At 47.3% G+C, this 26,800-nt stretch overlaps 1 protein-coding gene across 1 annotated transcript in view; it reads left to right on the top strand.

The window, feature by feature from the left end:
• Positions 1-26,800, top strand: part of LOC144150037 (uncharacterized) — a 44,548-nt gene that overhangs the window by 7,268 nt on the left and 10,480 nt on the right. The window contains exons 4-6 of the mRNA XM_077681834.1: positions 1,147-1,287; positions 2,459-2,558; positions 13,093-13,214. Coding sequence (XP_077537960.1) covers positions 1,147-1,287; positions 2,459-2,558; positions 13,093-13,214 — 363 coding nt within the window. The remainder of the gene's footprint in view (positions 1-1,146; positions 1,288-2,458; positions 2,559-13,092; positions 13,215-26,800) is intronic.

Below are 26,800 nucleotides of genomic sequence, written 5' to 3'. Positions count from 1 at the left end.
TGTGTTCCTGTTCATTTTAACGCTGTTGCACAGTGCATCCCTCAACGTCGATGCTGGTCGCTACTGGAAAATAGAAATTGTAAAATTTGAATGCGGTGGAAATCTTTCAACCAGTCAGATCTTGCAGTTTGTTTTTTCACCCCAATGAAACACTAGTCAACTAGCAGTTCAGTCAGCAGTGCATGAGGATGCGAGAGTTGCAGCGTGTTTCGCAGCAGTGCTCTACGAAGGCAGTCTTTTCTATTGTGCGTTTATATCTCTTTTAATGTTGTTTTACAATGCAGCTGTTGCAACTAGGCCGGCTTTCCTGAACTTCAGTTGAGGAGATGTTGGTGTTTTGGTAGTAGCTGCTGAGTTGTGGTGTGTTTTCACAGTTTGCATTATTTGTGCCTGCCATGAATATGTTGACAAGCATCAACCATGCTCAAACAACCCAATTTTTTTTTTAAAGTACCCTAAAAGCCCTTTCAGGCATGTGTGTGTGTGTGAGGGGGGGGGGATTACAATAAAATATTAAAGAGATTTAAACACAATTGGAAAGGACAGGCAGTTTAGAACACCCTAGTAGAGGTTCCGAAACAGAACGCAAGTACGAGGGGAAAAAAATGGATACAAAAAATGAAAACACAGTCAGCACAAAGAGCGCAAAACATGTAAATGAACTAGCAATGTTCTACGGCACGTAAGTTTTTTTTCTAGACATGTTGATTTAAATGCATATCAAATGACAAATAAACAAGTTGGGAACATTAACAGAAACAATTTTTGTTTTTGTTATCAGACAATGTTCTACAGTGCAAAATTCCGTTTTTTCTAGACAAGCCCATTTACCATGCGTTTCAAATGACCGATAAATGAATTGGAAGCACAAACAGAAGCAATTTTTGTTTTTGTTATCAGTCCTTGGGTGTGTAGAGAACCGTTTGGAGTTTTAAAAAGGAAAGAGCCTTGGCTTGCACAAGCGCACCCTGAGTGCACAATATCGTAGTCCGAGAATTGAATCCAGAATCCAGAATCGGAGTCGTAACGACCGTGTCATCAGCTTGGACAACATTGAAGCGTGTAGCGTGGTTGCAGAGACGCGCTGCAGTACCCAGACGTCGTTTCGTCTCGCTCTCTCCCCCCGTTTTGCGCTTGTGCGTGCAGGCAGTGCGGCGCGGCCGCAGTGCGACGCGGAGCGGCCGTGCTTGTCGCACGCCTTTGTGTGCACGCCGTGGGGCGTGTGCGACTGCCGCCTGGCGGGGTACAAGGCTGAGCTGCTCTTCTCCCGCTGGCAGTGCATACAGGGTGAGCAGGCGTCTTCACCGGTCGGGAGGAGGGGAACCTCTCCTGACCAGACTTCTTGCTTAAGCTGCGAGTGCAGTTTTAAAAGAGTACTGATAAGCAATTTTTGGGTTCCGTTTTTTTTTCACGGCTATAGGTGCCTACGAGGCTACTAATCATACAGTGGCACATTAGATAGTCGAACGCAGCAGAAATCATTGCTTACAGGTTTGTTTATTCGTGTCAGTTTCGGTTTCGGTGAAGCGAACACCGAGGCAGCTGCCATGACTGGAAGGCGCATTTGACATTGCTGTTCTCGTCTCACCACAGCCAATGCCCATACCTGCCAGGTTTCCCGAATTTTCCGGGAGACTCCCAAATTTTAATGGTTTTGTACAATGGTACGACCGAAACAAGAATCTCCCGAAAACGCACCCGTATTTGGCTAAATTTTTTTCCCAGTCTGGCCACAATGCGCCGGAGGTATACCTGACAATCCAACCTGACACCAATTGGCATCATTATCAGTGAAGTGCTTAAAAAGCGTAGTCGGCCATGCACAGACGGTGAACCTGTTCGTCCCATTGATTGTTTACTGTTTATAGCAGCGCAGCACCGCCGCCGCCGCTTTCATTTACACACGAGCACAGCCGTTCTCGACGGCCGTTCTGAAGATTTAGCGAGTCTCCAGTGGTGTAGCTTGTTGTTAGTTTAGACGAAACAACAAAACAGTTCAGTTCCTGCTGTTTTGTATTGCACTTGCAGTACCATTTCCAGGACTTTCTGAAAAGGGCGGCGTCAGCCACGTCGAACATTTGAATGGTGCAGCTTGTTGGTAGGTTTGGACGAAGAAACAGCTCATTTCCTGCTATGTTGTAAGTGAATAAAAAAAAATGTGCGTATAGTTACACATTCTGTCAGATAAGTCAACTGAAAAAAAAAAAGCAATGGAAACTTGGCAGGTAGCTAACACATTCAACGTTTTAATCTGATGATGTAACTTCGACAGTGTTAAAAACTTCCTCCAGTGTGCCTTTGTGTGCAGTTACTATGAGCGAAAGTACAGACTGTGGGCCTGCCAGTTTTGGGTTTTTTTTTCTAATGTCATCAGGGGCAGTATGCTCACTCATTGTTCGACAAAACTTTGTCTGTGCCCCCGCTCTAACCTTTCCTTCTGTGTCATGGCCTGTTCCAGACCCTTTCCTCTTTGAAGACAGGGGAGCGGCGACCTTCGTCAAGGTCATGCCCGTGCCATTGTTCGTCGTCTTCGTCATCATTGCCTACTTTGGATACCAGTGAGTGTCAGCGACTCCTACGTGCCTTCTGTAACGCATTTCTTGTCTCTTTACTGCTTAAAGTTGCCTTGTTGGGTTCACGGGGGAATGACTGTATCCTTATTAACAGCTGTGGGCAGAGGTGTTGCGGCCTGTCGGTATCGCCGTTGAAGAGGTCGTTAGGCCCTGCTTTGATTCTGGGTTTCATATTCAGAATTGGTCCTGCTGAACCTCTGACATGGGTGTCTTGACTTTTAAGTTAAGACGTTGGAAATACAGGCACTGAATGTTTGGGTAATGCTGGCTTTGGTTTTGTTTGTGGCAAAGCGTAGGCATTTATTATCTCCTGATGATCGAACGAGGAAAGCATTATTCAATACCCACGTCGACTCAGTTCTGAATACTCGGAAAACATAGGTATACAGTCGAACCCCGCTACAACGAACGCCGCTTCAACGAAATTTCCGCTTCAACGAAATATTTCCAATTCCCCGTCAGCTAGCCATAGAAGTCAATGCAACAAAGTCCTCGCCACAACGAACCATTTGTCAGGCTTGCTTTCGCTTCAACGAAATTTTCGATGATTTGGGCTGGGTTTGAACAATTATTTTACAATAAAATAAGCATAGCGCCAGCTATCTGTAACTTTTTATACATTCAGGACGCTTAGTTTAACCGAAAATGCGCGTTGCGACCACACCGCCACCCAAAACAAAACAAAAAATAACTCATAGGCGCACGCCATTGCTTGATGGTGATAACGATGTGGCTGGCCGTCTTTACACGAGGCGCAGGCCCGCTTCGCCAAGGTGGAGCCCCAGAGCTTCAGCCAATCCGTATCCAGTTGAAATTGCATGAATGTGCTCCGCTGCTGGCGCGGTGCCGCCATGTATGCGTTGTGAGCAGCTGTCCTTGCCGTTTTCCTTCTACCATTCTTCATAGCCAAGAGCGAAAATCATGTTTGCGCGTTTGGTGTTGAAGCCTAGTCATCCTATCTTAGTCGCGAGCGCGCGGTCATGTTAAATGCAAGCGCGCGCGTCTTGCCTGCCAAGGTCAGTAGCTGCCGTGCATACAGTTTCATACTAATATATTAGTATGAAACTCTATGCTGCCGTGCCCTGTCAGAGGATAAGATAACGGCACTGCTCCTGCCACAAGCGAGAGGGGGGCTTCCGACGGCCTAGCAGCTATCTGCAAGTAATCAGCTCGGTGGACACGCCTTGTTGTACAGCGATACGTTTTGCGCCTGCATATCTTCACCCCCTCCGTAACGCGTTCTTTGAGTGGTGAAAAAACAGATAACCATTGGTATGTTTGTTACCCGAATAAACATGAGTTATTGCGCATCACTCCTTTTACTAAACATTGTATTATGCTGCCAATGTTGCGGAAACGCACAGGGCTATTTTTCTGGCCTTTTTGTGGTGTGTTCGGGCAGATTTCGCCTCAACGAATTTTCGCTTCAACGAAATTTTTTGCACGTCCCGTCAATTTCGTTGTAGCGGGATTCGACTGTACTCTGTTTTCACTAAAGAATAGTGGTTTGTAGTTTGTTTAGTTAAAAGCCATTCTTTTATTAGTGGTAAACTACACAAAAGTGTTGGCCGTGAAACAAAATGAGAAATGTGCACCCAAGCGTGTCAACATAGGGGGCTTGTGAGTATCTGAAACTTTAAATTTGTCACGAATAGTGTTGGCTTTTCAATTGGTTTGCGCTGTTTTACTGTACTAAGTTTTAGAACACTCAAGATTCACAAATAGTGAAATAAAAGTTGGCTCTGCCACACGGCACGAAAAGTGTCGGGCTTCACTGCACATTGTGCCTCTTTGGGATTGCTTTTTTGCACGATGCTGGAGCAGTGCAGTGAAGCTTAGCACACACACGCATTGTACAGGTCAAGTGTGTAACAGGTTTTTCCTGTGTTTGAGCGAACAAGGAGAAGCAAGTGTTCTGTATGTAAGCTGAAAGGGGGATGCTAGCTACGTGGTGAAATTTGTAAGCTTAATAGAAGTTTCCTGTCACTATAGTTGAGAGAGAGAGAGAGAGAGAGAGAGAGAGAGAGAGAGAGAGAGAGAGAGAGAGAGAGAGAGAGAGAGAGAGAGAGAGAGAGAGAGAGAGAGAGAGAGAGAGAGAGATTTCTTAGATGTAAGCAGAGGCAGAGTCCTTCAATGCTTTACTGGTCACGAAACTGCTCCGTAACTCAATGGGAGAGCTTCATATGCTGCGTTTGGCCGCCGCGGGGTGGCGCCACCCTCTCACTGAGGTCACTCCTCGGGCGGCGTTGCGCTGGCTCGAACGGCGGAGCCGCGGCGAGTTGTGTTTGTTTTGTGCGGGAAAAAAATGTAACGTGCATATCGCGCTCTTGTGATGCGACTTAAGTAGTGCAACGACGATGTCTAACATGAGTTGCGTCCCGGGGTGTCGTTCCTTGTACAACGATACCACAGAAAATGTTTCCTTGTTCTTTTGACCGAGCGACGGGCAGCTGTGTGACAAATGGAGGGGCGCCATTCCAAGACAAGCAACGGGTGATTTCAGCTTTGATTATAAGTGTGCGACAGTGTGTGGAAATGCACTGTGTGTGAGAATGAAAAAAGCAATGTACCCTTTGGAGAGCATCGTGGACCTAGAATTGTACAAGGCTAACTTAAAGCCGGATTTGTGTCATATCAGTCAGGTTGTAGCGGTGCTTCATTGCCTGTTTGCAAACTTGTATTACATTGCGCTCAGGGTCGCGTGTAAAAAAGCTTTGGGACGTCCTTGTCGTTATACTTTTCATATTTCCGCGAATTATCCCTTAGGGTTCGTTTTGTTTGTTTTGTAACCGCGCGTGGCCGATTCCGGTTTCTTATCTGCAGTTTCAACCAGAGCGCCCGTTTGCCCTTTTTGTCGTACGTCCCGTCGGGCAATATTGTTTGATATGGAAAGGGTGCCACCTTGTCGCTAACTTGATTTTTTGTTTCTCCGACAATGTACTCAATCCCATTTCCATGGATCTGAAATTAATAACGTTCCAAGAGTAATGCATGCATAGCAAACGCCGCGCAACTCACTTTATCGACGTTCATCTGTTCACGTCACACTGCGGACTGCTTCTTCGACGTTTGTGTTTCATTCTAGTCTTTTGTAGTGCAGGAGATCGCTAGTTCGCTGCGTTCAGAAAAGCTTTGCGTCGTTCTTGGCTACGTGGCAATATTCTGTTTCCTCCGTGTGCTGCACATCGCAGCGCGAAAAAAATAAATTTTTGTACGCTGGACCACGCTCTTTTGTTTCCCTTCGTAACATTGAAATTTTTTGTTGCGTGTGATAAAATCATTTTCATTGTTCTTGTTTCGCTTTCTGTTTTTGCAAGGATTGCAAAGCGGGCAAGCGGAAAGACACACGGTGCAACATATACAGGGTGTTTCAGTGAACACTTTCAAAAATTCCTGAAGGTAGGCTTTTCAAGAAAAATAGGAATTCTCTTAAGGAACAAGCTATCAGGTTCGGCGGACGTCAGCAGTTATGAGAAACATGCGAATTACATAGTTAATTAACTAAAACTCTGTAATGAACTTTTTAATTAGCGAAGTTTGGCGGTTATTGCCAGTGGCGAGTTTGTAGCCACGGAGACGACGATAATGGACCAATTTTTAAAGCAAAGAAAAATGCACTCTGTAGAGCCCTGCAGCCCGCAAAAATCAAGTTTTTTTCCCCCATGAAACTGAAACGCAGCGCACATGGTGCGCCAGAAGTCTAGTGCAAACGCAACTTCCGCTGATGACGTGTTGCAGTGACTGTGTCGCCCAATTCAAAAAGGCTCTGGTGATTCCCCACGCTAGGGAATCAGCTGATATCAACTCCATCGCCTCTTGTATTTTTTCAATGATCAACGCTCACCTTATACCACGGCTAGCGTTATCTTTTGTTTCGTTGGTAGGCGCAAGAAAGAGGCTAGCCATTGCCCACAACAAAGTCGCCCGTTTCGGGAGTCCTAGTGGGCGTTGGGGACAGTTTTGTTTTTCTTTTTTTATTGTCTCAAACACATCTGACGCGGCTACCAGACGTGTAAGATGTGAAACGTCACCATCCGTTCCTTTTTTTTTCTTCGTTAGGTTTATTTGATGTTCGTTTATAATCGCTGCGTGTTAGAAAGCGCATCAGACAAAGGAAAGGTTTGTTTGCTGGGCGAGGAGGGCTTTCGCGGCTGTGGCTGCTTGCTGAGGCTTCCTAGCTAGGGAAAATTGCACTTACATTTCGAATTGGCCGCCACATTCATTGAAACATGTCACCAGCCGACGTTGCGTTCGCTCAGGACTTTTAGCGCTCCTTCAGCGCCGAGTTTCGTTTTTGAGCGGAAAACAACGGCAGGTTTCCTCACGCTACAGGGCTTTAAACACCGACTTTTTCGTTGTTTTAAAAACTGATATGAAATCGCCTTCTCTGGGGCCACAAAATCACCATTGACAATAACCACCAAACCCCACTAATTAAGAAGTTCATTAGTAGAGCTTAATTACCCACCTAACTAATGTGCACACCCTTGATACTATCTGGCGTCCGCCGCAGCTAGCAATCTCCTTCTGAAGAGGGTTTCTTTTTTTCTCAAAGAGCCTATTTTTAAGAATTTTTGAAAGTGTTCGCTGAAACACCCTGTATCTCTTCATGTTGTGATCCTTCGCATTTCTGCAGCGTTTTTAGATGTTTTCAAGTATGTACACACTCATCGAAACGACAATACTATTGGGCTATCTCTTTTAGCGTTCTGTGCATTCCAGAGCAATCAACGGATTCATTAAGCGCAGTCTGAACGACGCGTACTTGGTTTCTTTCAGTTTTTTTATTGTATTATCGATAGGCCCGCAGCAGCCCGTGGCTACACAGCTGCCGTATGTGTGGTATTTACAACTTTGCTTTAAGAAAAGAAGCAATATAGATTTAAAATCCGTAAACACGACGGCGCAGCGCTTGTGCCAGAGCACACAGAAGCCGTTGCCGTTCGCGGCCGAAGTTTACGATAACTTACTTTGAAAAATAAAACCCCATTGAAGGCAGGTGATTAATACAATAACCGGACTATTCATAGCTAACTACTACGAAAAAAAAACGCAGTTAATCAGCGCGCAGACACCAAAAGCAGCGAGCGTTTGCACGCCAAGAGCTGGCCAATACGTTGCACGCGCGGCGGCTGGATGACCTTCGTGCGGAGGTGGCGCCTGTAGCGGCGCGCGCGGTCCCTATATGAACCGAGAGCCGAAGTTTCGTGACCAGTAAAGCATTGAAGGACTCTGGCAGAGGTTTTCCGGCATGTTCTTGCCTACGTGCTATCCTGCGGGGATGGGGAGAAGGGAATAAAGGCCCTAAAGTAAGTTGTAGGACAATCTCTCGCAATTTTTTTTTTAAAGAAAAGGTAGGGTGGAAGAGAGAGGGAAAAAAGGAAAGGTAAAATAAGTTACCTGAAGCTTTACATGGGTGACTTAAAAGTCCAGATGGTCTCACAGATGAGGATATGAAGTTGTAGATTGTCTCTGCGACGCCGATTTCATGCCAGCGAGCAGGCACACACTGCGGCCCTTACCTGCAAGCTTGGTGTCCCAGTCCGTCGGCCATTTGCCGAACAGGCCCTAAGTCATCCAGGCCTTTTGTTCCATGCATGTGACACGAGAATGTTGCGGTAGTCCTTCGTGCAGCGAGGTGTTTTAGGCTTCCGAATAACGAAGGGGCGCACTTTCGTCGAGCCATCCATATTGGTGGCCAGCAGCAATGTGATGTGCACCTTCCCTTGTTTGCTGCCCTGGCAATTGTTGTCGTGGGTGTCGAAGATCTGCCTGGGAGGTATTTGCCTGGGAAGGTCCGGTAAAGATATACCCTGTGTCGTAGTTGGCCAGGATCTGGGGCCACTCATCTTTGAGCCACTTCCTCATACTTTCGACTTTCACATGTTTGCGCCCTCCCGAGACAGCTTTCACTATGATATCGTAGTGGCCCTTAGAGCTCTGTAGCCATCCACCACTTGCTGTGAAGTTCTCGACGCCAAGAAGAGAAATGTGAAGTCCTTGGCCCGGGGTTGCAACATTTGTCCGGACACGGGAATATTGCGGGCTCTGACGTCCATAAACTGCTTGGGAAGAGTCTTCTCAACGTCCTTGAACGTCGGAGTCCAAACAGTGTTGCGCATTGCAATGCCTGCTTAGTCTCGCTTTCTCCTTGATGTCTGCCTTGTTTTTGAGGATAGTGCTGAAAGTGCTTCAAGAAATCTTTCAGTTTTAAATGTCAGTGTCGCCCATTTTTCCGTGCTGGCAGCATCAACCATCGCGACGTGTAGAAGACAGGCGTGGAGACAAGCAACCAATGGTGAACCCAGCAAATTGACCAAGTGCAAGCAATGGGTAGTGCAGATTTAGGGATAGGTGACACCGCAGTGCCCTATGTGGTGCTTTTGGTGCCAACAGCATGCATGCGCGATCCTGGTCAACTCTGTCACTGCCCATCTAGACGTGTGAGCCCGCGCAAGAGTCACAAGCGACCACTCTGCCACCGCTGTGCGCCAGTGTATTGCAGGGAAGCTTGTCACATTACTCAGGAGCACAACACAACACACACACTGTCTATGATAACTTCAATTATTTAAAAAAATAACTTGTTTTTGCTACGTCATGTCTCGGGTCTGCAGAGATTGAGCTTGATCACGTTCAATATAAAAAATTTTAAATGCATGGAATTTTCTGCAGAAGTCGACGAGGATTCCATATAGGCGATAACTCGATATACCCGTGTTCGATATCATCGGGTTTTACTGCGACTATGGGTTAATGTTTCACTGTTTCCGTTATGTCCAGGCAAGGGCAAGATTCGGGAAGGAAATTGGGGTAAATTTTGATTTCAGTGGATTCAGTGGGTTCACAGAAGGCGGTGAACAATGGTGACAGAAACCGGCGCTTTGTTACGAAGCTCTACCACTTTGCACAGTCCACACAAATGTTCCTTTCTGTGGGCCCAGTCGGGTGATCGTGGTGACTTCCAATAGGCATCACTTTCTGCTTTGTGAGATGACTGGTCACCGTTCTGCACCTTCCGTAGGCTGAAAAAGCAGATCATCCTTCTGTATGTGATGAGTAGTTCACGATGGTGGACGAGGCAATGTGGCCTAATACCCCATTGCAAAGGTTAAAACTGAAGAACAGCATTCAACGAGAGGTGTTTGAGAGAACCCTGGCGTGAAGGGGGAGCTGGCAGATTAGTGTGCGCTCCTAGGTACCCACTCTGTTTAAGTAGGAGGATGTGTGCCAATACCAAATTCTGAACTGCTAATCTAATACAAATATATAAAAATTGACTGAGAATATCGTTGCTGTAGTTGTACAGTTGTTCGAAACATATCTACGAAAAAAAAAAAAGATAACGTAGGGAGCCAGGTCCCAATGGACCTGAGTGTTCATGCAGTACTGCTTAGTAAGAAAAACATTAAGAAATTAAAAGTAAAGTGTTAAGCAAGCTGGGGAAGCAGTACGATAAACATTTGGCTTACATTGCCATAAAAAAATGTGAATTACTCAACATGATGTGATTAGAGGAAGTATACTTGACTGGTCCCTCCAGTCATTAAAAAGGGGGGCTTGGCATGCTAGTGGCTGATATACGACCTTGCTTCAAGCATTGGCAAACAGCAAAATTCTTTTTGGGCTATACGTTGTGCACAGGTAGCATTCCACCGCAGTCAGTGTACAAGGCTTGCTTTGCACACGGCTTACCCTTTTGGTATTGTGCAGGAAAGGCAACTCAAAAAAGGCATGATGTGCGATTCAGCCTAATAGTTTCCATGCCGTGCAGCAGAGCCAGCGTGGATGGGTCTATTAGGTGTATAATTTTGAATATTTAGATACTGTGCTGCAATTTGAAGACAATAGCGCATAATATTTGCAAAATACTGGAATGTTTGAATGTTCACACACTTCTACCTTTTATTAGAGCGAAAGCTCTACTAGGCTACATCTTTCAAGGTCATTCATGGTGCCGCTATGACCTTCAGTTGCCAGCAGGCAACCTGCGCCTTTCTTTCCTATGTCTTTGCTTGCTTGAAGCTTTGTTGCCGAAGTTCCACTTTGCTAGGCAAGGGTGAAACGGCTGCTTAGTTGGTCTTGAAAGAAACACACACAGCGCGCAAAAAAACAGGATGAAAGACGGAGGGATGTACAACACAAGCGCTGACTCTCCCTCCATCTTTCGTCGTGTTTTTTTTTTGCACGCTGTGTGTGTTTCTTTCAAGATGATTTACCAACTCATCCAACTTTCAGTGTTACTTCTGCTTAGTTTGTGCCTTATCGTCCAGTGATGGCTGGCTGGTCTGTGCATGCGGTTCAGCGCAAGGGAATCTTCATTACTAGGCGAGGGTTAAACGACTGGTCTGCTCCGAATGAGTTTACGTTAACGAAGACTAGAGAAATACACCATGCAAGCTCATGAAAACGCTGCTTCGGCGGCGGCTTGCCTGGCACTTGGTCTCTAAGTCTTGCAATCAATGGCGTGCCAAGTGTCTCTGCCTGTGTCTCTGCCTATCCTGTGTCTCTGCCTATCCTGCGCGTCCCTTCACCGCAAGAGAAAGGGCGAATACAGTCATCTGGTAGATGAAGCTGGGCGGTGGACTGCTAAATCTCTAAGCAAAGGCAGACATTCATTAAGCGCAGCATAATCTGTTGCTAGGTCGCCACCTTCGAAAAAAAAATTTACAAGTGTAGTCCAAACGTTACAATTATATTTTGGCTTGTAAAGCTTATACAGTTAGAAACTTTAAAATGATAAAGTTGGTAAAAATGTCTAACAAAGAATTTATATAAATGAAAATGTGCGAAAGTATGCATGTTGCACGAACAGTCATAGCTACAAAGTGGTAAGTGCGATTCAAACACGACTTGGCAGGAACGTAATGAGGAAAATAACCTCCACGATTATCACATCTTTAGGCTAACTTGCGTAATCATAAAAAGACTGAAAAATCTGATATCTTGCACGTCTGGGTTTCACACAACTGGCCACAATATACAAAGTTACCAATATTTTTCAGTCATTCCGCGTGATTGCATACTTCTATGTATAAAGAAACAGCACGCAAATTTTCATACGAAAATAATTACTAGAAGCAAAGTTATCACTGTTCACGCAACTGATGGATGCAAAAAATCAAGTTTTGAGAAAAATGTCTTTAAAGGTATAGACCTATTTTACGTATAATCGAAAGCCCTAAAATCTGCCGGCCTCATAGCTTGCTCCCTCCTTGTAACCGGCACGATCTCCTCTTGACCGAGCTGAAGCGCACATTTTTTTTGCCTCTTTTGCGTCTTACTGCTGACTCACATGCGGCCTTCGTCATACGGTGACAGTCAGTGGTCAGGCACGCCATCTCCGTACTATAACCTATAACTGTAACTGCCGTCTATAAAGTACAATAACTGTCTCCTTGCAAGGCTAGAACTAAATTTGTGAGCTAAAAGCGACATGCGAAAAAGTGCAGAGAACCAGCCACAAACGCAAGGCAACGCAAATGCGCGCAACGTGAACAAGAGCGTGCCACCCGGTGCCCTTTACTGAAAATTTTGAAATAAATCGAATGTACAATATCCCGCAAAATGCATCCAAAAGCTTTAGAATGTACCTGAATGAATTACAATTACGTAACGTATATACGAAGAAACGTTTATCACGATATGGCAGATGCTGCGGAATCGTAAACCTTCACTTTCGGTTTCGGATGAGTCTCGGAGGGCTTAAAAAATTATAACTTTTGAACCGATTAAGATAACAATACAGTTTTTTTTCTAAATATTCTTCAATAGACAGTGATGTTGAAAATGCTAAATTTAAAAAAAAAGCCCCCCCTTTTTTTTTCTTCGAAAAATGAGTTTTTGAAGGTGGTGACTTTACCTTAACCATGAGGCAGAGATAATTAGAAGGAAAAGAATGGGGTGGGGTGCATATGGCAGGCATTCTCAGATTATGAATAGCAGCCTACCATTGTCGCTGAAGAAGAAAGTGCATCTTACCGGTACTCACCTACGGGGCAGAAACTTGGAGGCTCACTAAGAGGGTTCAACTTAATATAAGGACGACTCAGAGGGCAACGGAGCGTAAAATGATAAGTGTAACATTAAGGGACAAGAAGAGAGCGGAGTGGGTCAGGGAACAAACGTGTGTTAAGGACATATTAGTAGACATTAAGAAGGCAAGACAAACCGTTGGTCATTAAGGGTAACAGAGTGGATACCTAGAGAAGGCAAGTGCTGCAGGGGTCGGCGCAAAGTTATCTGGGCAGATAAGATCAAGAAGTTTGCAGGGATAAATTGGTTGCAGTCAGCACATGACTGGGATAATTGAAGATCTATGGGAGAGGCCTTTGCCCTGCACAGGGCGTAGGCAGGCCGCTGCCGATGATGATGATGATGAATCTGTTTTTGCTCGTGATAACTTCGTTTGGAAGTGCTAAACCTGAGTCATATTTTCTTTTTGTAGGGAGTGTTGTTTTGGCATGTCTTTTTTTGCTGCACCCGACTGGCCTCACTCGTGGATCTCTTCTCTGTGCAGGCGCAAGGTGAAGCTGCCGCCACCCCACCGCACGGTGCGTGAGGTGAATCGCCTGCAGCAGCGGCGCATCGTCCCCCTGTGGCGAGGGGTCACCTTCCACCCCACCACCATCGCCACCCAAGGTGGGCACAGGAGGGAGGGGAGGACTTGTTTTTTCTTTCTTTCTGAAGACGACTGTCTTTCTTGGGCTCCTTAACCCGACAGTTTTGGTCTGTCTGTGTCTCTGCCTATCCCCCGATTCAGTCGCCAGGCCAAGAGGTAAAAGAACTCTGAAACGCGAAATTCATATAGGCAATACCTTTACAAACAACTAAACGTCGTACCATACTTCGTACTTGTGAACATTGTTGAGCAAAAAGAAAACATCAGGCATATTTGAGACAAAACATGAATGCATAAATGGTACCAGGAAGCACTCATTTAATTGGAAATAAATGTGTGCGCTTGGTATGTGCAATGGAAAGTATATACAGTTGAACCTCGATGTAACGAATTTTTTCGTTTTCTATCAAAATTTTGCTAAATCCATGTATTTTTATCTCGATTTTACGAAGTAATTTCGTGCGGCACTTTCGATTTAACGAAGTTATGGCAAGAAAGGAAGAACGAAATTCCGGTCGAGGCACGCTTTATTTTGCCTCTCGGAGCCTACATTGAAAACATTCAGTACTCACATTAACTCTTAAAAGGCTAAAATGAAAGAAGAGTGGTGGATTATGCGGTTGACAACAATTAAAAGCGATGAAAGAAGCTGCTCAAAAACCGTTTGCGGTCATGGACGGTTTAATAGTGTGGTCACCATTTTGACGTCTCCATCGTTGCCTACGCCAGCGCCCTCTATGCTTAGGCTGCCAAAGGCCAAAGCCTACTTCAAGTGTTTTTTTCTGCCCGTCCTTGCTCACGGTGCTGCTGTTCCAGGTTGTGCTCGCTGATAACCACATTAATATTTTGTTCGTCCATCATTAGATGAGTCTTATAAGCAGCATGAGCACTCCAAGGGAAAGAAAAGTGTTCCGAACAAGAGCCTTGAGGAAGTGTCGGTGAAACCAAAGGCCACCGAAGTGATGGATGCCATCGACGTTCTGTGGAGGCACGCAGGCGCACGCGAACGTTTAAGAGAAAGCCTTGTTAGCGCTGTCAGCATACGAGCGTCACGTAAGGCCCACCCTGGTCAAGAAACGCCAAGCACTCCTTACGGACTTCTTCACTATGGCTCGAACATCGAGTGCTGGTGGCAATAAATTGCTCTCCGAACGTGGTCAAAACGTGTTCATGAGTCAGCTGCGATGCGGAGAAATCGGTTTCGTTAGGGCTCAGTGGGCATAAAAGTAATTGCTTAATCAAATTTGACCAGAAGATATTTAATGTAAGCTTTCCCCTTTAGCGGGAGCACATAAGCGCTGCTCCACAAAGTGAAGCGGTCCGTTCAACTCCACTCCACTCCACAAGCGCTCCACTCAACTCTCAATCGTGGCTTTATCTCGAGTGTCGTGGTTGCATCACGCGCCCGTACTGCAGAGCCTTTGTGCATGAAAAAAGTCTTTCGAAAGCTTTATAGCACCCTTCCGCTGTTGGCCCGCCGCACCCCTCAACGCCGTGCCTAAGTGTACCACTGAACGGACGAAAAGAGGCGTAACTTCGAACCAGCACCTCGCCGGGGTGAAGTTCACGGGGCATGGACACTGGTTCAATTGAGTAACAGCGGCGTTTAGTAGTGACCGAAATGAAAAAAGAAAGAGTGGAAACCTAGTCTGCTATCATATTTAAAGGGACACTGAAGTGAATTTGTCAAGCTCCCGTTTTTGCTTGCACTGCGTAGACTGGCTGAAATTAGCACACTTTTCATCGTTTATCCGGTTGACAAATCGGTAATTATTTTACAAAGCGCGAAAGAAGAAAAACCACCATGCGCGGTTTGCGGCGGCCGCACCAACTAAAGCTATGACGTTGGGAGGAGCGGGCACCGTGATTGGACGATGCCCAAGGTGAGGAACCAAACAAGTTTCGGTTTCGGTTCTGTAAAACACAACCGGTGGCGTTGTTGGATGGGCATTCTCAACAACTCAGTAAACATCGTACCGCGCTTCTGCCATGTTGTCAGCTGTAAAAATGCATAAAGATAAGCCTCCCAGGACGTCTTGGAATCGTAGCATTCACTAGCCGAGGCCTACGCAGTGCATGGACGCCCTCCGCGTACCCGCAGACGCCCAAATGTCATGCGCTTTTCCCCCATATTTGGAGCTTGCCTCACTCATGCCTGTACCGTAAAAAGCGTGTTCGCAGCAGGCCAAGGGTCTGTTCATTCTGGCCTGTGCCCACTGCCCGCAAGCAGTCGGTGCTTATGGACAGCACGCCAACGAGAACTCGCTAGCGCGGCAGTGCCAGCCTGCGCGCGTTCTGTGAACTAGTCCGTGGAGCCATGAACGTTGCGGCCCAAAAAAAGGTGAACTCAAAGTAGAAAACATCGGCAGAAAATGAAAAAGTTAACTTACAAAAAAAAAAAAAAGAAAGAAAGAACGTACCCGCGGGGACTCGAACTCGTGACTTGCAAAACACTTCCAGTGACATACCTAGCGCCCCAGACCGCTCGGCCACGGCACGGGCTCCGCCGGCCTTGGTAATATAAGGTATATATTGTACAACGAGTTTACACTTTTATTTAGTTTCGGCATTTCAGGCAGCTTAGGTGACTATTTGTTGTATTGCGCTCGTGCAGTAAGCGTCCCCCGAGTTTCCACAATAGCTCACGTCTAGCAATTGCATTTCGTAGACGGAAAAGCGTTCGCAGATGCGTAGTCGTGCTGCTGACCGCTGTGCTTGTTCGCCCAGCGCAAAAAAGTGATTCCCGCACCCTATTTTTACGCTGTACGGTAAAAATATCATTTGATTTTATTTCCTTAGTACCTATATTGCCTTCGCTGACTCTTCTCCCGCCTTCAAGAGGCCTTATATTTTCCTACTGGCGTACCAGTCAGCGAAGCGTCGCATGTGCGCTTGTGCAGCGCTTGTGTGAAGTGACCTTGACTTGGAGCTAGATTCAGTGTACAAACTAACCAAGTAAAGAAAGGCCCATTCTTCCATTCACAAACGTGTCCTGGCTTCGTTTCAACTGAGCGAACGAATTGCGACGACCCGTCGGCGGCCGGCGGACGAAACGCTGGGCCGACTGACTCTGTCTGAAGGCCGGGGAGCCGTGCAGTAGCGCAGCCAATTGCGAGCTCGGCTCCTCGTGACGTCACACGAAAACGCCACAGAAAATGGGCGAGCGTAAAGAGAGGAGGGCAGCATTTTCGAATTAATTTTTCTACTAAATAAAATCGCGTAAACGCGCCCAGAGTGGTCGTAACATGGCCTGGGGACTCCGGACTACAATTTGCGCAAGTAATCCCGCAATGTTTACATATCACTTCAGTGTCCCTTTAAAGGGGTCCTGAAATACCTTCCGCCGATGCATGGATCTACATGTAACCAAATAAGACAATGTATTAGCAATCTCCTCACGCAAGAATTTTGTTAAAGCGATGAGTATTAGCTGAGAAATCGTAAATCAAAAACCGCGCATTATCGTCGCGCCGCGTTTCCTCCTCTTTTCAACTGTTGACGGCGCGCGAGCACTGCCTCCCATGATGCTGCGCTAGTCAGCGGTGACGTACTTCCGCATCACGCTCCTCCGACTGCCGTCTGCTACGGGCACGTTTTGTTGACACCATGAATTCCGCACTCCGCTCAAGGATGGATAAGCGAACGAAAAATCTGGCCGCATGTGTGCGGTGGCCTGGCCTTGCCCTTTCGCGGTGTGCGTTGCTGCAGTGCAGCACGTGACTTTTAATCGGCAGCGAACTCGCAGCCGCTGGGGAGGATCTTGCGCTCGGTCCCTTTCATGCACCGCGCACTGTTTATCCAAAAAGCGCCGTATCAGATGTGGCCCCGCTGGTGCCGGGTCTTATTTTGTGGTGGTAGTAATTCCTGCCGGCGCCATGTGAAAAAGACATTTTAAGCCGATACAGCACCCGTGCACAAAACGCTTCAATCATGTGACCAGTTCAGCTTGGGGCGACGCGTGGTGGAGAGCGGCAACGTTGGCTAAACATGCTCCGGCGCGGCTCTGAGCTTTCTGGCGCTGGAGCGAGCGCCTTTCTCTGACGATCTCAAACATCGGTTGCCTTGGCAACAAGGCACAAACCGCCCCAGGGGTCAGTTACGGTTGCATGGTCCCGGTTCAGCTTGGGGCCCCACCTCGCGGCATATGGGCACTGCAGGCATACTACTCACTCTCATTCGGAAGTGCGAGATGCGTTTGGCATTACAGGAGGCGATGGTGTGTGTGTTGTGGACGCCTTTGTTTCGCGATGAAATGCGACGTTGTGCTTCTGCGGGTGGATAGTGCTTCCCATGGCCTGGATTATCTTTCTCGAGCGACGTACGACTCAACCTCGCATGGGGTATGTGCAGTGTGCGTGGCTAAAAGCCATCTCGGCTTGCGCGCCAGAGTTAAGTGACTTGCTGTTCGTCCCCGCAAACCGCGCGCGAGGTGAGTGCCGAATTTACGAGGGGCGGGAGGAGGCAGCCCATCGTCTGTCAATCGCGGTTCAGACTTGCAACGCATGTTGTGACGTTGTGTTCGTTCGAAACGCATCTCTGGATTGTTTTGAAGTGGAAAAAAATGTATCCGTCAAACCTGGGCATTCGGGGCGTTCTCTGCGATTGCACGAAAGTGCCACGGGGCTTCAACGCTTTCTTTATGGAACGTACTCCGGTAAGAGAATATCCATGTCGTGTTATGGCCGTGTTGCATTCAATACGAACGGTTAAGCGTTTGTTTACACTTGTTTCCTTTGTCGTAAAATGTCCAAGCACTCCGGCACTACGCTGGCAGATCAGCCGGCGAGTCGACGCTGAGCAGACGACTCATCTCTTTGCCGGAAGTGCGTGAAAAAGCCGCCCAATAGCAGGATGTCTAGCTCATGACGAACATCGGGGAATCGATGATGTAGACATGTGAAGAAGGCGGCGTCCAAAAACACGAAGGAAAGGGTGAGAAAAAAGCGACAAACTTTGCAACAAAAGTGTGAGGTTTCCGCTGCGCGTAAAAGAGTAATACTTGGCCCAGATGACCTTGACGACCCAATCTAACGATTGCGCTACTTCATTTAGTGTGCTCAAAATGCCTTTCAGGGCCCCTTTAATGCAGCGTTGCAGAAAAAGCATCGGTTTTACGACGACACAAACTACCGTCGGCTATGCGAATTCCATTGCCTTTAAATCACACAATTTTCGCGGCCAGATTTAGTACAAATTTCGGTTTAAGTGGAGAGGTAACTACATAGCAGTTGTTTCTGAGTGATGGGCAAGGTTTTGAAACCTCAATAACTGGTTAAATTAACTGTAAATCGAAACCTCAATTTTACGAAATTCTCGATTTAATGAAATTTTCGCCCGCAAGTACGCGTTATATCGAGGTTTAACTGTATATGGGTGCTTGGCAAATAGAAAAATATGTGTTGAAAATGATAATTTGACCCAAAATTACAAAAAGACACACGGTCAGTTTTTTTTGTCTGGGGGAGAACTTGGTGGCTGTTGGGCTGCTGTGCATGCAATTGCTGTCATCATGACCAAGTTGATTGGGAACAAGAAAACTGGAAATTGAGTGCACAGATTTCGAATTCTGGCAATGGCTTGGATCGTTCCCAATGCTGAATGTCTGTGGGTGCCACACTTCTTGCAAATCTACACGTTCCGCTGCCATTATACTAGATGGTATTCACTGCAAAGTTCAGCCAGCAATTTCTTCACTTGGCAACACTGGAAACTGCCGTGTCTGTGGTGCTGTGCCGGCGCATACACATTGTGCCTGCATCTCACAAAAAAGGAATAAAAGAGGGGGCTGCGGCATTTGTTGTTCGCATCGTTACTACCCAGTTCTTGGCCGTGGCGTCAACAGATATGAATAATCGCAGTGGCATTGCGTGGGGGGGCTCTACTTGCCAATAAGAACTCCGCTTTACCATCACAGGGGTGAGAGGGGGTTGAACATATTGCGCAGTTTTGGTACAATTCTGTTATCCTGCACCGGGCTGCTCCAAAAGCACGAAAATAGCAAACATTGGGCCATACTGCTCCAAAACGTCCTGAAAGGCAAGGATATCGACGCTCAAATCAGTTTCGAAGGGGAAAAAAAAGCTGAATTGACGCCATTTTCTAAGTGGCCCAAGTGGTTATGTTTCGACAGGGGGATCATCTTGGCATTGCTATGTCACCCGAACCCCCGTCTTCTGCTCTCCGTTCACCGCTCTGATTGTCGCTCACTCGTAAATGCATAAGCGACAGAAAAAGGAAGACTGAAACGATGCACGCGGCGGCTTCTTAATTAACACTGTCGTGACAGCGGGAAAATCGGTTGTTTTTAGGTAGTCCAGGAAATATTTTTTTCCTGCCACAGAAAATGATTGATGCTGAAGTGAAAGGTATGAAATTATAGAGGAAGAAGGGGGCTTTCGAACAGTACTAATTTAAAACTATGGATTTATTACGAATGTTATTTAAAAAGTATTAAAAAATAACAAGAAGAAAAAGAAATGATGAAATCATCAACACTGCCTTCCACAGGGTAAATTTAAAAAAAAATCAAAATATACACTTTGAATACAAGGCCCTTTTAAAATGGTACTGCGAATATAAGATCTACAAGTACAAAAGTTATTTGCATACATACAAAAATATAAGCACTAGTGCCTATTATGCCACCACACGAAGCAGCTTCTCGGCTCAAACAAAGGTTGGCTCGACTCTTTGTGCAGCCAATACCAAGTGCATACCTGCCAACTTTCCCCGAATTTCGACCTAATCTCCCAATTGTACGAAAGCTATCTCGAATCTCCCGAAAAGTGGCCGCCACAGTAGAGGTGTTTTTTTTTAACCATGCGCGTGCGTCAGTCTTTCCTGCTGCGACAGTTGTGGTGCTGCGGGAGAGCACTCGCCACTAAACTTCTAGTTTATTGTAACCTTACTGTAGAGTACCGCAAAGTATATTCTAGGCACTATAGACTGCTAAGAGTACCGCGCATCTGGGCGAAGGCCGGCCGCGAGATACGCTCGCCACCGTACCGAAAGAAGGCAAGGGAAACGGTACCACAACTTTCGCGTCTGTCTGTCGTAGCTGACGTTCCACGCATATTTTGGCATGAAGCGTTGATGCGAGTACTTTGAGAATGTCTGCGTTAATGCGGCGTGTTGTCAACTTGAAATTTGTAGCAACGCCGGCCACTTCGGATCGCCAACTGCCAGTGAAGATCGGTTGGTTCGGTGGAAGGGGGGCATGCGCGCCACGGCGACGGCGCCGATGTGGCCATGGCCGTGTGTGCGGAAATCTGTTGTGAGGGACCTCCACAAGGATCGCTAGCTACCACCACTGAAAACAGGTCTCTCATGAACGCGGCAGGCAGGCGTCTTGTTTAGAGCACGACCGGGTTTGGAGGAAGTGCGAGCGCATTTTGTATGCTAGGCCTACACCGCCTTCCTAGGCGTCAGTTGCATGTTTTCCCGAGTTCGCTTGTAAGATCGGTGGCGCTGTCAAAAGCAAAGAAGAAGTACTTGCAAGTATTTTTGGACTCATACACAGCTGAGTTTCCCTGCTTCGTGACTTCGCGGAAAGAACAAAGCAGCTCAAAATAAACATCCTTACCCTTTCTGATGTCAATCGCCAGCCTCAGTAATTTTAAAAAAAAAATCCCTTTTTCTCTTCCCCCCCCCCCTCCCCGGCTGTGGTCTCGCAAATTTTCGTGTTGCTAGGTTGGCAGGTATGCAAGTGGTCCCACCTGAAGGAAGTCGACACCCTTCAGATAAGAGCTGTGAGCTTTAGAATCGGCCGGATATGTTTGCATCCACGCGCGGCAGCAATAACATGGCCCGAGGACAAAGTGTAACTTACTAGCAGATACCTGCTGATTAGGCTTGTGCGAATAGTAATACAGTCGAACACGCATATATCGAACTCCAAGGGGATCACGAAAAAGTTCGATATATCGATAATTCGAAATATAAAATAGGTCCATCTAAAGCTTATCTGAAAGCTCCGCACATCACAGAGCTCTTCGAAGTTGCGTCAAGCAGTAACTTGCGGCACAGCTTTCGATATATCAAATGTGCCCGTGATCGGGAGCTCAATACACGCGTACAATAGCGCTATGCTTTTGCATGGGATTACCAAGGGGATGTTCAGACTGTTCGATATAGACAATAATTCGATATATGCGTGTTCGATATACCCGTGTTCGACTGTACAGTCGAATCCCGCTACAACAAAATTGACGAGACGTGCAAAGAATTTCTTTGAAGTGAAAATTCGTTGACGCGAAATCTGCCCCAACACAGCACGGAAGGGCAAGAAAAATAGCCCCGGATATTTCCGCATCATTGGCAGCATAATACAAAAAGGAGTGAGGTGCAGTAACGTCGTGTTTATTCAGATAACAAACATACCAATGGTTATCTGTTTTTTTACTAGCACGCAAGGAGCGCGATACTGAGGAGAAGGGCTCCCCCTGAAGAAATGAAGAAATGCAGGCGCAAAGCGTATTGCTGTACGACAAAGCGTTTCCACTGAGCTAATTACTAACAGATAGCTGCTAGGCAGTTGGAAGCCCCCCTCTTGCTTGTGGCAGGAACGGCGCCGTTATCTTATCTCCGACTAGGAACGGCAGCAACTGGCCTTGGCAGGCAAGCCGGGCGCGCTTGCATTTATCGGGACCGCGTGCTCGTGACTAAGATAGGATGATGCGGGTTCAAGACTAAACACGAAAACATCATTTATGCTTTTGACTTTGAAGAATTGTAGAAGGAAAACTGCTAGGACAGCTGCTCATAACACATGCATGACGGCACCAGAGCAGCAGAGCCACATTCACCCGATTTCAACTGGATACGGATTGGCTATAGCTCCGGCTTGGCAAAACTGGCTTGCGTCTCATGTAAAGACGGCCCGCCGCATCGTTATCACCATTGAACAATGGCGTCCACCTATGAGTTTGTTTTTGTTTTGGGTGGCAGTGCAGGCCATGTGTGGGCGCACCGCGCATGTTTTCGGTGAAACTAATCGACCTGAATGTATAAAAAGTTAGATAGCTGGCGCTATGCTTATTTTATTGTAAAATAAATGTTCAAACCCAGCCCCAATGAGCGAAAATTTCATTGAAGCGAAAGCAAGCCAGACAAATGGTTCGTTGTGATGAGGACTTTGTTGCATTGGCTTCTATGGCTAGCTGATGGGGAACTGGAAATATTTCGTTGAAGCGGAAATTTCGTTCAAGCGGACTTCGTTGTACGGGATTAGACTGTATTTCAGTTCGAAGCGAATTCGAAGCGAACAGTCCTAGGGGTCGAATACTTTCGAAGCGAATTCGAATAGCTGTCAGGTGTCACTGAGCTTCCTGTCACTGAGACACTGCGTCGGCGCGTTAAACCCTAAAATCAATCAATCACTGAGACACTGAGCTTCCGGGCCTGGCGGGACCTTCATAAACAAGTTCTATACATTGGAATCTTGATGATATGTTTTTGGGTGATATGCAAATTTCGGAATAATACAAATTTCTGATAAGTCCCGGCGAAATCGGATTGTTTGTAATGGGAAAAATTTCGGCTGTTACGAACGGACCTGCGCGGCCCTGCGGATGATACGACCGAGCCGGCGGGGCGCCCTACCGCTGGGGCGCCCTACCGCCGAGCAAGCAAGCGACGGCAACGTACGGGCTCTCTCTCCCCTCTTTGTCGCACTTTCTCCAGGAACGGCCGGGCTGTTGTTTTCTGCTCGCGAAAACGTGCCGCGCATGTCACAGGCGTGCTGACGCTGCTGCGGAACCACCCGCACACTGCGCGCGGTGCTGCCGGCGGCAGCAACATGGCAGCGGCAGTCGCCGCGAAGTGGTGTCGAAAGCCCGAGCGACTGCCTTTAAGAGCTCTCTAAAATGCCGCTCAACGCACAAAGTTGCTTGTGTGGTAAGGAGCTTATAATGAGTGCAAAAATGGTACTATAAAGCATCATCCACGCCGCTAGTAAAAGCGCCCATGCAATACCTGCCAGGATGCTAAGCCTAAACATCTCCCGCGGAGCCAGCCGGCTGTCTTGAGTGCTTCGAAACTGCCACTATGACGCGCGCGCCTCCCCATTGGCACAAGTCGTCAAGCTCCTGCCATTGCCGTGCGCAACGTGCGTCATTTTCTGAGCGAGGCAGAAGCTGCTGTGCGTGCAAAATCGTCAACATGGGCATCAAAAAATCGCACACGCGATGCCTACGCGCCCGAATCGCGTGCAAAAACGTGCCATGTGGGTCAGCGTTCTGAATGTGGCTGAGCTTGTCTTGGCTCCACGTGTAGTCAAGATGTAGGCCTGATGGCAATGGCACTGCAACTTGCCTAACGAAACCGAAACTTGAACGCAGTTTTGATATTCGTTCATCCCGAATACTTCGAAATATTGGAAATTTTAAATTCGAGTTGAAGCAAATTCGAATATTCGAAGCCCCCGAATATTCGCACAAGCCTACGGCTGATGTTTCGAGGCAGTTCGACACACTTTCGTCGTTTGCACTGAAGTCTGACGAATCGAAGTCATCTTTCATGTCTGCGCTGCTACCACTCAGATTTACAGGGTGTCTAGCGACCGGGAAAACCGGGAAAACCGGGAAAAGTCAGGGAATTTTGAACCACCGGGAAAAGTCAGGGATTTGTCAGGGAATTTTTCAATAAAGTAGTACCAGTCAGGGAAAACCACTTCGGGGCCTGTCCACACTGTTTTAGAATAGGGGAAAACAGTGTTGGAGTCCCCCAAGAAGATACACGAACGCAACACGTCCGCCGGCGACGAAAGCGTGATCCGCATAAAACGTTTTCTCGGCACGGTGTGTGCCGAGCGGCAGGCGCCGGCAACATGGCGGCAGCACCGGTCGCAAAGTAGTGCGGTAGCTCCAACGGCCGCTTTTACGCTTATTACAATCTTAAAATGCTACTCAAGGCACAAACGCACTTGTGCAGGAAAGGAGCCACCGCATGCACGAAATCGTCGACGAGGCAGTGAAAATACCGCGCACGAATCGCGTGCAGAAACTCGGCGTGCGGTTCACGCAGCTCGCAGCTGGTTTTAGGTTGCTGGGTGCACTTGCGCAGAGGGACGATAGGGGCTAGGGACGACACATCGTCCCTAGCCACCCTAGGGACGATGTGTGTGGCGCCCAAATCACACGCACAACGCGCTTTTTTTGTTCAGCGAATTTTAAAAGGCAGCGCTTTTCGGGAGCTAATCTTGAAGGAACTTCTTTCTTATGACATCAGGAGCCAGAATTACATAATCAAAAAGGAACACGACATGGTTTAGCATGAACCGCATGCGGCGTTTTCTGCTCGCGAAAACGCACCGCGCACGTCACAGGCGCGCTGACGCTGCCGCGGAACCACCCGCGCGCTGCGCGCGGTGCTGCCGGCGGCGGCAACAAGGCGGCGGCTTCGTCCGCGGAGCTCGAGCGATTGCTTCTAAGCGCTCTCTAAAATGCCGCACAAGGAACGCACGAAGTTGCTTGTGCGGTAAAGGAGCTTTTAACGTGGGCGAAAACGTTACTATGAAACATCATCCGCGCCGCTCGTGAAAGCGCCCATGCAATACCTGCCCGGGGTGGTAAGCCAAAGAATATCTGGCGGAGCCAGCCGGCTGTCTGCCGCCATGAGGCGCGCGGCTCCCCATTGGCGCAAGTCGTCAGGCTCCTCCACTGAGCGAGGCAGAAGCTGCCGCGCGCGCGAATCGTCGACGCGGGCGTCAAAAAATCGCACACGCAACGCCGACGCGCCCGAATCGCGTGTAAAAACGCACCATGCGGTTCACGTTGCATGTCGAGCCAGGACAATCAAGAAAAAAAACCAAAAGGTACTCGCTGAAGCGCGACTTGAAGCTTCTATCCCGCAAGACTCCCTGAAGCCGTAACTGAAGGCAAGCAAACCTCAAGCTGAACGAACTGAAGTTAATCAAAATGCAATTTGAGAATCGGGGCACTTGCAACAAATGTGTTTTTACCTACTATAGAATGTGTTTTTTGTACGCTTTTTATATGCTTCACGGACCATTTCCATAGAATGGCGCCTGTTGTATAGGTCAGGGAATTTTGACTAAAATGGTCATGGAAAACATGGAAAAGTCAGGGAAATTGAATCAGGCAATTTGCTAGACACCCTGATTTATCGGAATCCGTCGAAATTTGCCATTCCTCTGGAGCATTGGTGAGTGCAATCAATAGTGTAACCGAAACCACGTGCTCCTGACGGCGAAGGAGCTTTAACAGTCTCTCACCAGCAGCGGAGAAAAGAAACGCGAAAGCGAAATTGATGAAATGCTTCCTCTTTCACCCTTTGGATGACATTGGCTGTCCAGAAGCGCTTGGAGAGCGCCAAAATTTTAATTTGTATTTATCGATGGCGTACTATCGATGGGAATAGGCACGGCCACAGATGTGTCAAGCGTGGTTGGCTCTCCGGCTGTGTTTGTTGAAACGGCCTTCCCTATTGGGCATCACTATGGCATCAAAAAAGTATGGCTACTGGGCGAAGCGGCTGCTGTGTTGTTCAAGCGCTCGGTGCTCTTCACCGGTTATATGGTCAATTGAATTCTCATTTAGTCATTTTATCTGTCTTGCCACTGTGCAGCGACACTTAACGTGGGGATTATGTTTTGAGATCGTGTGCAAGATCACGAGAGGTTGCTTGGCTTTAACACTTCGAAGTTCGGATTTTACTCACTTTCTGGCCATTGTGGTCTACAACTATTTTGCCAGTTTCTGACGCCACGAAGGAAACGCTAACTGTGCAAGAAAAACTTGCAGGACATTTAATTTTTCCACTTGCATGCTGCTTGCAACTCCTTTACCAGTATCTGAGTAGCATGTGGAACCGCTTGAAGCATTTTCCTGGGTGCAGGCCAGGGTTGTTACTGCAGGTTTTTCAGAAAAACAGTTTCCCTCCTGCCTCCTTTTGTTTTTCTATCACTACAAACAGCACAGACCTAGCTGCTTCCACCTGAGAGCTTCTATATGAAATGGATCACCTAGATGTGGCTCCTGTCTAGCCTCTCCTTGCACTCCCTATGTGCAGACGGGCCCCGCTTTTTGGCTCGAGCCCTCAGATCACCCACCAGCTGCTCGACGAGGTTGCAGTGGTATCGCAGGTTTCGCTGGTCTTTCTTGCCATGATTCTGCAGCTGTGTGCGCCTCCAAATAAAACTATGCTACAATAGAAACCTCTAGATGCTAGAAAAAAAGCTTCCACCAGTGTTTCATTGTCTTTTGACATAATTTGTAGCTCACAGAGTAATAGTATTGGCACGGTGCAGTCTCCATAGCCGCCGTGGTCTCTCGTCACTCACTTCTGTCGAACCACTGTCATCACTAACTGATGGAGGCATGCAGTTCTCTTCCTCATTAAATCATCATCACTTTCGCTAGGTGCACCACCGAACAACACACACGATGAGTAAGCGGCCAAGCTTGTCAGCAAACACTGTGCTCGTGAAAACGCTCTGGAAGAAAGAAGGCCTGTGCTGAACATTCGGCTGCACCCTTGTGAGGAAAAAGAAAACTTTAACACACAAAGTTCACTTATCCTTCAAGAGATGATGCATTATGTGTACAAAGAATGTGAGCACATCGCAGTGAGAAAAACCGTGAAATTC

Source organism: Haemaphysalis longicornis, unplaced genomic scaffold, assembly GCF_048455015.1.
Source record: "Haemaphysalis longicornis isolate Haplotype H1 unplaced genomic scaffold, Haemaphysalis longicornis Haplotype H1 scaffold_8, whole genome shotgun sequence".
Lineage (NCBI taxonomy): Eukaryota > Metazoa > Arthropoda > Arachnida > Ixodida > Ixodidae > Haemaphysalis > Haemaphysalis longicornis.
Note: the sequence above shows the minus strand (reverse complement) of the source record. Positions and strands in the feature narration are given on the sequence as shown.